General features: G+C 50.9%; 1 protein-coding gene across 2 annotated transcripts in view; it reads left to right on the top strand.

The window, feature by feature from the left end:
* Positions 1–13,372, top strand: part of PLEKHM1 (pleckstrin homology domain containing, family M (with RUN domain) member 1) — a 54,875-nt gene that overhangs the window by 32,441 nt on the left and 9,062 nt on the right. For both annotated transcript variants that reach the window (XM_010832400.1, XM_010832401.1), the window contains 3 exons: positions 3,093–3,357; positions 6,722–7,642; positions 10,067–10,212. In XM_010832400.1, coding sequence (XP_010830702.1) covers positions 3,093–3,357; positions 6,722–7,642; positions 10,067–10,212 — 1,332 coding nt within the window. The remainder of the gene's footprint in view (positions 1–3,092; positions 3,358–6,721; positions 7,643–10,066; positions 10,213–13,372) is intronic.

Consider the following 13,372-nt stretch of genomic DNA (forward strand, 5'->3'; position numbering starts at 1 on the left):
ATTTGAATAGACCTTTCTCCAGAGAAAATATACAAATGACCAATAAGCATATGAAAACATGCCCAGTGTTTTTAGACATCAGAGAAATGCAAATAAAAAGCATAAGTGTGCACTGCATATTATAGCCATACACTCATCTGACTATAATCAAAAATACAGATAATAATGATGGAGAGGATGTGGAAAAATTGGAACCCTCATACATTGCTGGTGGGAAGGTCAAATGGTACAGCCACTTAGGAAAACAGCTTGGAAATTCCTCAAATGTTAGACGTAGTTATCATCAGTTGAGTTCAGTTGCTTAGTTGTGTCCAGCTGTTTGTGACCCCATGGACTGCAGCATGCCAGGCTTCCCTGTCCATCACCAACTCCCAGAGTGTGCTCAAACTCATGTCCATTGAGTCTGTGATGCCATCCAACCATCCCATCCTCTGTCATCCCCTTCTCCTCCCGCCTTCAATCTTTCCTAGCATCAGGGTCTTTTCTAATGAGTCAGTTCTTCACATCAGATGGTCAAAGTATTGGAGCTTCAGCATCAATCCTTCCAATGAATATTCAGGATTGATTTCCTTCAGGGTTGACTGGTTGGATCTCCTTGCAGTCCAAGGGACTCTCAAGAGTCTCCTCCAACACCACAGTTCAAAAGCATTAATTCTTCGGCACTCAGCTTTCTTGCTTTCTTTATGGTCCAACTGTCACATCCATACACGGCTACTGGAAAAACCATAGCTTTGACTAGACGGACCTTTGTTGGCAAAGTAATGTCTCTGCTTTTTAATATGCTGTCTAGGTTGGTCATAGCTTTTCTTTCAAGGAGCAAGCGTCTTTTTTATTTCATGGCTGCAGTCATCATCTGCAGTGATTTTGCAGCCCAAGAAAATAAAATCTCTCACTGTTTCCACTGTTTCCCCATCTATTTGCTAGAAAGTGATGGGACCAGGTGCCATGATCTTCATTTTTTGAATGCTGAGTTTTAAGTCAGCATTTTCACTGTCTTTCACTTTCAAAAAGAGGCTCTTTTAGTTCCTCTTAGCTTTCTGCCATAAGGGTGGTGTCATCTGCATATCTGAGGTTATTGATATTTCTCCCAGCAATCCTGATTCCAGCTTGAGCTTCTTCCAGCCCAGCGTTTCTCATGATGTACTCTGCATATAAGTTAAATAAGCAGGGTGACAATATACAGCCTTGACGTACTCCTTTCCTGATTTGGAACCAGTCTGTTGTTCCATGTCCGGTTCTAACTGTTGCTTCTTGACCTGTATACAGGTTTCTCAGGAGGCAGGTAAGATGGTCTGGTATTCCCGTGTCTTGAAGAATTTTTCACAGTTTGTTGTGATGCACACAGTCAAAGGCTTAGCATAATCAATGAAGCAGATGTTTTTCTGGAATTCTTTTGCTTTTTCTATGATCCACCAGATGTTGGCAATTTGATCTCTGGTTCCTCTGCCTTTTCTAAATCCAGCTTGAACACCTGGAAGTTCTCAGTTCACATACTGTTGGAGCCTGGCTTGGAGAATTTTGAGCATTACTTTACTAGTGTGTGAGATGAGTGCAATTGTGCGGTAGTTTGAGCATTCTTTGGCATTGCCTTTCTTTGGGGTTGGAATGAAAACTGACCTTTTCCAGTCCTGTGGCCACTGCTGAGTTTTCCAAATTTGCCGGCATATTGAGTGCAGCACTTTCACACATCATGTTTTAGGATTTGAACTAACTCAGCTGGAATTCCATCACCTCCACTAGCTTTGTTTGTAGTGATGCTTCCTAAGGCCCAGTTGACTTCGTATTCCAGGATGTCTGGCTGTAGGTGAGTGATCACACCATCGTGGTCATCTGGGTCAGTGAGATCTTTTTTGTTATTATATTATCCATCAATTCCACTCCTAGGTGTGTACCAAGAGAATAGAAAACATGCATCCACAGAAAAACTTATACATCAAGGTTCTCTGCAGCATTATTCATAATTGCCAAAAAGCAGAAAACTACTCATATGTCCATCCTCTGAGGAGTGGATATATAAAACATGATAAATCCATAATTGGAATATTAATTGGTAATAAAAAGGAATGAAGTAATGATACATGCCAGGACATGGATAAACCTTGAAAACATCATGCTAAGGGAAAGAAACCAGTTTCAAAAGATCACATGTTGTTAAATTTCGTTTATACATATTCAAAATGGGCAAACCCAAGGAAACAGAGGGGGTTTCCCAGGTGGTGCAGGGGTAAAGAATCTGCCTGCGATGCAGAGACACAAGAAAGGTGAGTTTGATCCCTGGGTCAGGAAGATTCCCTGGAGGAGGAAATGGCAAGCCACTACAGTATTCTTGCCTGGAGAATCCCATGGACAGAGGAGCCTGGCAGGCTACAGTCCATGGGGTCACACAGAGTTGGACACAACCGAGTCCTCACACATGGAAACAGAAAGTAGATTACTGACTGCCTAGAACTGGAGTGGTTGAGAGTAAACAGGGAGTGGCTGCTGATAGGGCTTCCTTATGGAACAATGAAAATGTTCTAAACATAGATTGTGCTGATGGTTGCACAACTCCATGAATATGCTGCTGCTGCTGCTGCTGCTGCTAAGTCGCTTCAATCGTGTCTGACTCTGTGCGACCCCATAGATGGCAGCCCACCAGGCTCCCCTGTCCCTGGGATTCTCCAGGCAAGAACACTGGAGTGGGTTGCCATTTCCTTCTCCAATGCATGAAAGTGAAAAGTGAAAGTGAAGTCGCTCAGTTGTGTCCAACTCCTAGCGACCTCATGGACTGCAGCCCACCAGGGCCCTCCGTCCATGGGATTTTCCAGGCAAGAGAACTGGAGTGGGGTGCCATTGCCTTCTCCGATGAATATGCTAAAACTACCGAATTACACACTTTTTTTTTTTTTTGTCACATCATGCTAGATCTTAGTTCCCCAATCAGGGATGGAACCCACTCCCCCTGCAGTGGAAGGGCAGGGTCGTAACCACTGGACTTCTAGGGAAGTCCCTGAATTATACACTTTAAATGGTTTAATCTTATGGTGTGAATCGTGTCTCAATAAAGGTGTTTTTAAAAACAAACGAACCTGCCTTTCCTTCTTTCCCAATAGAAAAGCAAGAGCTGGATCTCAGAAGATGACTTCTACCGGCCTCCCCGGGAACAGCCCAGACAGAGTCCTTCTGATGCCGCCACAGCTTCTCCCAGAGAGATTCCTGAGTCAAGGCCTGGCCTCCTTGTGCAAGAACCAAGACGAAGCTGCTCCATGGAGGCCTTAGACAAAGCTTGCGCACCTTCCCCAGGAAGCGGGAGAAGCAGGGCCGCCCTGCCGCCACCGGAACACAGGAACTTCAGGGTGGTGCATCGACGGCAGATGGGTAGGCAGCTTTGCGGGCTTCCGGTGCCGCACTGCGCATGAGCAGTGCCTTTCGGACAGCAGTTCTTTTGCGTTACTGATTGGGTGGTATCTTCTCCCAAGAAAAACCTCATCCCAAAATGTAATAAGGAGCACCCTTGCAGAGTAATTCAGGAAGGCATTTCGGGAAGAGTACTGTATTTTCTCATAAAATCTTTTTTTTAATTTTTATTGGAATATAGTTGATTTACTATGCCGTGTTAGTTTCAGGTGTACCGCAAAGTGAATCAGCCACACAGATACATCCACTCTCAAACTCTTAAGACAGTAATGCTCAAAACTGCCTGCAGAGTACACGAGTACTGTTTCATACACGAGAATGGAAAATAACTTCCCTGAAACTCTCCTGTAAATCTTAATGATTATCCATAGATTATATGTAAGATACATAAAATAATCTTAGGAGTATGACCCCAGAAGGAAAGCCCCGCCTGCCTCTTGAAGGCTCAGATGTTCCAGCTGCTCCTCCCTAAGGCCCTTCTCGCAGATGGTTTATTTAGCAGCTCTGGTGGGGTTTTCAGATCTGCCGTTTGTTCAGTGTCCTCTGTGTGCAGTTCACAAGGAGGCCAGCTCGACCTCCACATCCTATGAAATTCTGTAAAGCATTGAACAACCATAACCTAATTTTTCTGTAACCCTCAGAAACAAACAAATGTGCAAGTGTGTGCTAGGGTCAGTCTGTTTGTCGCCTCATTCTCTGTTTGCAGTGACCCAGCAGCAATGGCACCCCACTCCAGTGCTCTTGCCTGGAAAATTCCACGGACGGAGGAGCCTGGTAGGCTGCAGTCCATGGGGTCGCTAGGAGTCAGACACTAAGAGTCGGACTGAGTGACTTCACTTTCACTTTTCACTTTCACGCATTGGAGAAAGAAATGGCAACCCACTCCAGTGTTCTTGCCTGGAGAATCCCAGGGACGGCGGAGCCTGGTGGTCTGCCGTCTATGGGGTCGCACAGAGTCGGACATGACTGAAGCGACTTAGCAGCAGCAGCAGCAGCAGCAGAGGATGCTGGCTGGGTTTCTGGGGCCCTGGTTCAGGGAGTCTGGGCACAGCCCTGGTTTCCATGCCACCTCCTCTTAGGTTTTTCTTTCAGCGCATGTGATGGTTACAACCATACCAGAGAAGGTGTGCTTTATGCCTGTATCATCAGGTACCCGGAAGGATAGGAAGACCCTACACAATGATTTGAAATCTCTAAGGCTAGTCCAAGCTGGGAGAGAGAATTGTGTGTCCTTTGGACCCCCTTGTTCAGGAAGATGGCTAGCCCCCAGGGATCAGGGAGCCTTGGGCTGTGTGTGGTACACACACTCCCTACTCAACAGATACTTATTGGGCACCTGCGATGTGCCAGGTGCTATTCTAGGTGCTGGGGACACAACAGGAAACCAGGCCAGGTCCTTATCTTCATGGGAGTTGTATTCTAGTGTGAGAGACAGGAAATAAGCAGATGAACAAGTAAACATATAGTGGGGCGGGTGATCATTCCTGTGGGGAATAGTAAACTGGGAGGTGGGCAGGGTACTGTTTCATAAAGGATGGCCAGGGACTTCCCTCATGGTCCAATGGTTAAGACTCCACACTTTGACTGCTGGGGCCCACGTTCAATCCCTGTTCAGGGAATGAAGATCCTGCAAGCTGCACAGCACGGCCAGAAAGTGAATAAATAAAGGCTGGCCAAGGGAGGCCTCACAAATTAGGTGACATTTGAGGAGACTGGAAAGGTGGGGAGAGAGGCACAAGGCGATCGTTGTATTTCAAGCAGGGAGAACGTGTGCAAAGGCCCTGCGACAGGAACATGCTTGATGTGTCCAGTAAGCAGCAGAGACCAGAGTAGCTGGAACAGAGGAGATGGGAAGGGGGGGGCTAGAGATGAGGTCAGAGTGATGGGGGGCCTCGTGGGCCACAGTAAGGACGTTGGCTTTTGCTCTGAGAGAGACGTGATCTGACTCTGGGGACTCTCCAGGGGAGTCATCCTGGCTCATTTCTTGAGGGGCTTCAGGGGGACATAGACCAGTCAGGAGGCCACAGCCATAAGCCCAGCCAGAAATGATGGTGGACCAAGCCCCTGTGAGAGTGGTGGAGGCGGTGAGAAGTGGAGAAAGGCTCTGGGTATACCAAGAGGATTTGCTGATTAGATGTGGGGTGTGAAAGGAAAAAAAAAAATCAAGGATAGCTCCCAAGTTTTTGGCCCAAGCATCTGGGAGGATGAAGTTTGCCATTTTACTAGACGAAGAACATCAGGAGAGAAGTGGGTTTGGAGTGGGAGAATCAGGAACACGTTTTTGGACGTGTCAACTTTGAGAAGCCTATTAGACATACACGGAGCAGATGGAGATTGGAATCTAAAGCTCAAGGGCGAGGTCCAGGCTGGAGATGAAAACTGAGGAGTTGTTGGCATAAAGCCCCAAGACCAGGGAAGACCAGCTTGGAAAAGTGGGTATTAGTAGAGAAGAGAACCAGGGCCAAGCCCAGGGCCTCCATGAAGAGGCCAGTGAGAGGAGGGAGCATCCGGGAGACAGGAGAGGGGGACCAGTGCTGGCAGAGAAGACCCCAGGAAAGGGGGGCTCTGCTGTGTGCCGTGATGCTGATGGGCCAGGCCAGATGGGAACCAACGACTAGCCTTAGGACTTGGCAACAAGGAGGGCCTGGTAGCCTTGCCAAGGGCAGATTCTGTGGACTCGGGACAGAAGGCTGCTCGGAGGACGTTCAAGAAAGAATAGAAGGAGGGAATCCCAGAGACATTCCCACGCCTCCTCAGGGGGGTTTCTGTAAAGGGGACAGAGACCCAGGGTGGTAATTAGAGATGTGAGTAGAGTCGAGAGATATTTTTAATGCTGGGAGAAATAACAGCGAGTTTGTGGGCTGATGGGAATGATCCAGGAGAGAGGGAGAAGACAGTGACGCAGGAGGGGCAGAAAAGATTGCTGGAGAGACGTCCTTGTCCTTGAGTAGGCGGGGTGGTGGTGGGGGGACCCCCTGCACAATTGCACAGATGGGAGGGTGGTCTCAGACAGAAGCACAGTCAGTTCATCCCCAGCGACGGGACTCAGAGTGTGGGTGCAGATGCTGGAAGGGGTGTAGTGAAGCACACATGGAGGTGATTGTTGAAGTGCTTTTCTTTTCTCAGTGAAATTCAAGAATGCAGTCATCAGCTGGGGTGAGGGTAGGAGGGAGGCTCTCAAAATACGTTCCCATCCAGCTGGCGGTGGCCTATGTTCTCCGGGTGGTCACAGAGTCCACACCCACGACAGGACTCGGGCCCCGGATATTATCCAGGGTGGCGAAGGGGCAGACCTATCATCTAAAGCGCCTCTTTCTGCCTGCAGGGCTGTCCAACCCATTCCGGGGGCTCCTGAAGCTGGGCACAGTGGAGCGGCGGGGGGCCATGGGAATCTGGAAGGAATTCTTCTGCGAGCTCTCCCCACTGGAGTTGCGCCTCTTCCTCAGTGGCAAGGAGCGCACCTGCGTGGAGACCTGCTCACTGCTGCGCTGCGAGTCCGTGGGGCCGGCCCACAGCGACGGCCGCTTCGAGCTGCTCTTCTCTGGCAAGAAGCTGACCCTGCGCGCCTCGTCCCGGGATGAAGCCGAGGACTGGCTGGACCGGGTGCGCGAGGTGCTGCAGAAGTGCCGGCCCCTACAGGAGGACGACTGGGTGACCATCCAGTACCCAGAGGAGCCCGAGGACCCCCCAGAGGTCCCCCAGGGTGGCCACCCCGCCCCCTTGGACCTGCACATAGAGGCTGAAACCCCCCAGGGCCTGCATTTCAACTGGTCCTTCTCCCAGGTGCCTGAGCCCGACGCTATCAAAGAGTCCCTTCTCTACCTGTACACGGACCGCACGTGGACGCCCTACATCTTCTCCCTGTCCTTGGAGTCCCTCAAGTGCTTCCGCGTGAGAAACAACGAGAAGATGTTAAGTGACAGCCACGGAGTCGAGACCATCCGCGATATCCTGCCGGACACGAGCCTCGGGGGCCCAGCCTTCTTCAAAATCATTACGGCCAAGGCCATCCTGAAGCTGCAGGCCGGGAATGCCGAGGAGGCTGCCCTGTGGAGGGACGTGCTACGCAAGGTCCTGGCGTCCTACCTGGAGACGGCCGAGGAGGCGGTGACCCTCGGTGGCAGTCTGGATGAAAGCTGTCAGGAGGTGCTGAAGTTTGCCACGCGGGAGAACGGCTTCCTGTTGCAGTACCTGGTGGCCATCCCCACAGAGAAAGGCCTCGACTCCCAGGGCTGCTTCTGTGCAGGTGCTGACTCCCTGTCCCCCACCTCCAGCCTGCCCGCACTGGGGTTCCTGCTCTAGGCTCTGCACTCCTTCCTGCTCCCCACAGGCGCCCCCATACTGCCTCGGGGATGTTGCAGCAAATTAGGCTGTTCCATGATCATATTATATTCTTCTGGAGCCAGGGCTTCAAATATTTTTGCAAGCTTTTACAAGTGTGCACAGGTATTTAATTACAAAAATAGGCTCATACTACTTACTGGCCAACAGAACTTTCTGTGACGATGACAATGTTCTAGAATCTGTGCCATCCAATAGCGTAGCTACAAGCCACGTGTGGCTACTGCATATTTCGTGTGGCTTCCTGGTGTGGAAGGAAGTGAATTTTCATTTGGCTTTAATAATGTGTGTGTGTGCATGCTCAGTCGTGTCTGACTCTTTGCAGTCCCGTGGACTGGAGCCCACCAGGCTCCTCTGTCTGTGGGATTGTCCCTGCAAGAATACTGGAGTGGGTTGCCATTCCCTCCTTCAGGGGATCTTTCTGTCCCAGGGATTGAACCCGCTCATGTCTCCTGCACTGGCAGGCGGATTTTTTACCACTGAGCCACCTGGGAAATCCTTTTTAATAATATATTTAAATGGGCACCTGTGGCTTGTGGCCACAATTTTAGACAGCTCAGCTATATCTATTGTTCTGCAGCTTGGCTTTAATCCAGTTAGGAATATGTTAGCACATTCTTCTGCGTCAGTACATCTGCTGTGTCATTAGCATCATCAGATCCAGTCCTCCCATGCCAGGCACTGGGCCAGATGCTTTCTTTGGATTGTCTCATTTAATCCTGACAACAACCCCGTTGGGATTTGTCTCTATTTATAGCTGAGGAAACTGAGTCACAGGACTGGTGAGTCCTGTCCCAGGTTCACACAGCGAGCGATGGTGGAGCCGGAAGAGGACTTAGTGGCCCCAGAACCTGTGCTCTTAGCCAGGCACCCACAGGGCCTCTCCACTCCCGTGCTTTCAAGGCTGCATGATACTCCCTTGCTCACATCCCATTTCTAGGTCTTCTCAGTCCAGACACCCATTTCCTTCAGCCTGGGCCTTTCAGCTGAACTGTGAGGAGGTGGCCCTGCTGCACGGGGAGACGCAGCTGTGCGCCGTCTAGGAGCCGTCCCGTCAGGGTGGAGCATGTGGGACTGGAGGGGAAAGCCTGCTTCAAGCATCTGAAGGAAGTGGTCTGTGGTTGGTCCCCCTCCTCCTTCCACCCCCGGAGGATGGAGAAGCTATGCAGAGCAGAGCTTCTTGCAGAAAAAAGTCTTCAAGCCCCTGTTCACTCCTTGCCCTCCTCCCCCACCTGCCAGCCCCTAACACTCACACTTTGCCCTTTAACCCACGGGCTCCAGGTTCAGAGAGGAGGCCAGGCCCCCAGGGCTAGGAGGAGGGCTTCCCCACTGGGGATGTGGATGCTAGCAGGCAGCTTTCCCCACACCTGCCACCATTATCCCTCCCACCCCCACCAGCCCCAAGCCAGCCAGACTGAAACTGGGGAGCTTGGGCCTTCTTTCTGCCCACAGAGCTCTGTGGCTGGGCCACCAGCCTCTGACATCTGGCTTATATCTCATAGTTTACTTTCAAAACCTCATTTAAACTTTGTAATAACCCCACAAAGTAGCAAATAGTAGCTGAATTGGAACCTTGCAAAAATTCAGTGAGGGTCAGAATGAGACAGCGCATACACCAAAGAACCAGCCCTTCTAATCTCCAGGAGGCTGAAGGGACACCCCCTGGCCCTGTAGGAGGCAGGGCCTGTGCTCAGGATTTGAGCCCTGCCTCTGGTGCCCTGGGCACACCCTACTTTGATCCCTTCTGTCCCCTGCTTTGGGGGACTCCAGCAGAGGGACTGAAGCTGGGCCCTGTGCCCCATCCCGAGGTAACAGGCCCTGGCTTCAGGCCATGTCCACCACCTCTATGTCCAGCCCCATGTCCCCAGCTCCCTGCCGAGACTTTGACTCCCTGCTTCCATTTTTGGGCCCCAGTGGAGGGGTGAGCTTAGCGGAGGCTGGGATTGGTGGACAAGCCATGGAAACATTGAACAGAGGCAGTTAGGAATAAGAGAATGCGGGCTCTGCTCCAACCTGACCCAAACTTGACTCCAGCTGTGCACCCATTCGTGGTGTGAGTGAGCAGGTTTCCTAACCTCTCTGTGCATCAGTTTCTTCAGCTGGGAAACAGTGACAATAATTCTTACAGTGTTTTGTCATAAAGGTTAATTACCAGAGTTGATTCTGATTGGTGGGAATATGAATGGCGGTTGTTTTTATCTTCATGCTCTCCTTTCTAATCGGGCCGCGTTCCCTAGCTAGCAGGCCCTTTGCCTCGGCAGCTCCTGTGTTGCTCAGGAGCTGACTCTGGCCCCACTGCTGCTCACCCTCCCCCTGTTCCTCTCCGCAGGCTGCTCCCGGCAGATCGGCTTCTCATTTGTGCGACCCAAGCTCTGTGCCTTCTCTGGCCTCTATTACTGTGACATCTGCCATCAAGACGATGTCTCAGTGATCCCGGCCAGGATCATCCACAACTGGGACCTCACCAAGCGCCTGGTAAGTCTTGAGCCCAGCCTGTCATAGCCATACAGCGCTGCTGAGTGACAGAGAAGGGCTCGCTCCTCTTTGCTGCTGCCATTCATATGTTTGGGGGAGTTTGGCTCTAGAGAAGCCAGGGTCACTAGTTTAGGCTCCATGATGTGGGGGAGCTGACCAAGAAAGTAATTTGGTGCTGGTCTACAGCCCCTGGGCAGAGCTCTGTCCATCCCTGCCTTGGTCCTCAGGTAGGAATCAGGATGGTTCACTGTAGTTCCCCATGGGCACAGATAAAACTGCTTAGAGCACCAGCATAGATAGATAGGCAGAAATAATAGAATAGATTAGATATAGAGGATGGGTGGATGGGTTAGGTGGGTAGTTGCATGCATGGGTTGAAGGGTGGCTTGGTGGATGGATATGAATGGATGGATGGTAGATATGTGGATGGATGTATAGATGGGTGGATGGATGAACGTAGTTGGGTAGATAATGGATGGATGGATGGATGAATGGGCCAACCAGCTGCTACACTTCCCCTGGGAGCAGTCAACCTTTTCCAGGCATACAGGCGTCTACTTTTTGTTACATTTGGAATCATTCTGGGCTTATACTGCTTTATAACATGTTTGTTCAGTTAGTATTACATCTTAGATACTTTTTGATGTTCACCAAATGCTTTTAAATATGATGCATTCTGCAGTCTTTCAGATTTTCCTCTTCTTCAGCTGAGCTTATCTACTTACATAGCTGTGTTACCCTGAGCAAACTCTTCTGCTTCCCGTTTCCTTGTCCATGCTGCTGCTGCTGCTGCTAAGTCGCCTCAGTCGTGTCTGACTCTGTGCAACCCCGTAGACGGCAGCCCACCAGGCTCCTTGTCCGTGAAGGGGGGTTAATTACAGTGTCTGTCTCCGGGCAGTGAGGACTAAAGGAAACAGAACCCACCAGTCACTTAGATGGTGCCCCTTCCCTTTCCTAGGGCCTCACCTTCTGCCCCTAATTCATTCGGTCAGGGTCTGCCTCAAGAGGTGTGGACTCGGCTTTCTCCCAAAGGCACAGATTTCTGTTAAGACACAGAAACAGAGGAAACTTCTCTCAAGACCCAGGCCTGCCAGCCATGCTGTCTCTTCATATGTCCCCATCAGAGCCCAGAGAACATAATTCTCGGAACCTGTACCACCCTGGCCTCCACCCGCTGGGGATGGAAAACACCTGTTACCTTCACTTTGGTTCTCTTTCTCTTTTTTTGGCCGTGTTGCATATGGGATCTTAGTTTCCCCACCAGGGATCGAACCGGCACCCCCTGCATTGGAAGCACAGAATCTTCACCACTGGACCACATTAGCTTAGAGAAGTCCCAACATTAGCTTCACTTTGGCTTTTTATTGGTTACCTCATCCTCACCCCTGCCCTCGGTGTTATGTACTTAACTAACTACATGGAGAAAAGTAAACCTCAAGATGACCACAAGTACAAAGAACCCTCTGGTCATAAAACACCCTCAGCGTTTACAACGTCCAGATGCCTCTGTTGAGCCGTCTCCCTATTCACTGCTGTAATTTTGGTGCCACTTCCTTTTTCCAACTAGAAAATTCTAACAATTCCCTTGGCATACCTAAGGTCAGGAAGCATCCAACTCTCAAAGATGCTAGACCTGGGAAAGACAGGAAGGTTCAGAATAGAAAGTGGCAGGCTGGCAGGGTAGGGGCCCCTTGTCCACTGTCTGGCTGACCCACTTGTGCAAGGCCTGGCTGGCACTTGGCAGGATGTCAGCCCAAGCCTGGAGCTTCTCCCTTTGTCTGTCTCCTCCACAGCCGTGGGGGAGGAACAGTCCCAGGAGAGCTCAAAGCTCATGCCTGTCTGTGTACTTGGCAGTTTCCAGCGCTCATTCCTGCGTGTTATTTCATCTGGGCCTCACCCTAAGCCTGGGGCTGAGTTGTGGGACGGGCTGGGCAACAGCAGTCTGACCTGAGTCACTGACTCACCAGGCCTTTGCCAGTGGGATGCCTGTCGGCTGGGGGCTGGTTCCTCGGGGCTCTGGGAAATGGGGAAGGGTGGAGATACCAGTGAGGTGAGAAATGCTGGTTGAAGCCGGAAGAGCAGCCTTGGCCTAACAGTCTCCTCTGGCCCTGGCCCATCCCCCGAGGCCAGCGGACAGACGCTTGGACCACACAGGCACCCACAGAATCTGATGGCAACTCCCATTCACTGAGAAGCTGCTTACCTGGATTTTCTTTTAATTGAAACTCAATCCCATGCAGTAGGTGCTTGTATTTCCCCCATTTTACAGATGAGGAAACTGAATCACAGAGAGGTTAAGTAAGTTTCTTGAGGTCATACAGTTGAGAAGGGGTGGAGCCAGGATCCAAAGTCAGACTAAGCACTGCAGGGTGGTTGATGGTGGAGAACACCTCAGCTCCTCCATCCTTATCCTCCCCAAAGAGACTGCAGGGGAAGGGGCTTCTCTTTGTAAGTGAGGTGGCCAAGGATGCAGAGACAGCACTCAGTTCACACCTGGGCTCTGCTTTCTTTCTGTTGGCTTGGATCAGTCACTTTAGCTCCTCTGAGTCTCAGTTTCCATATCTGTTAAATGGGGGTGATGACACCTTCCCCTCTGGGTTGTTGTGAGGATGAAGAAAGGACGTGGTCAAGGTCCTTAGCCCAGTGTCTGGCAAATAATAGGCGCTCAGTAGTTGGTGTTAGGGTCAGGGCTGAGAGTAGAACCTTCCACGTCTATCAAGTGGGAGAAACCCAGATCGATCACTCAGCTCCACGTGGAGACTTGGAGGGAGGCCCTGCCCTGGTTGGTGCTGTTAGTGAGGACGGAAGAAGCTCGGGAAACCTCTGGTTAAGCTGTATCTGATCCATGGTTTCCTGTGGTTGGAGCCTGACTCAGATCGGTCACCTGGTTCCTGAGTCGGCCCAGGGTAGTGTCTGTTTCCTTTCGGCAGAAAAGTGGGGGCAGGGGCGGGGAGGCCAGGAAATAGTGGGAAGGATCTGTGAGGCCCAGGGGGAGAGGCGTGTGGACCCTCCTTCCCGTCCCCGCGTGGTCAGGGAGGGGCAGCCGCTGGTGCCAAAGGGGGAAGAGCAGGTTTGGAAGCCAGATCAAATGGGTTCAAATCCTGACTTATCTGAGCCGTGGGCCTTGGCCAAGTCACTTCCTCTCTCTGAACCTCAGTTT

This window comes from Bison bison, unplaced genomic scaffold (assembly GCF_000754665.1).
Source record: "Bison bison bison isolate TAMUID 2011002044 unplaced genomic scaffold, Bison_UMD1.0 scf7180017861046, whole genome shotgun sequence".
Classification (NCBI taxonomy): domain Eukaryota; kingdom Metazoa; phylum Chordata; class Mammalia; order Artiodactyla; family Bovidae; genus Bison; species Bison bison.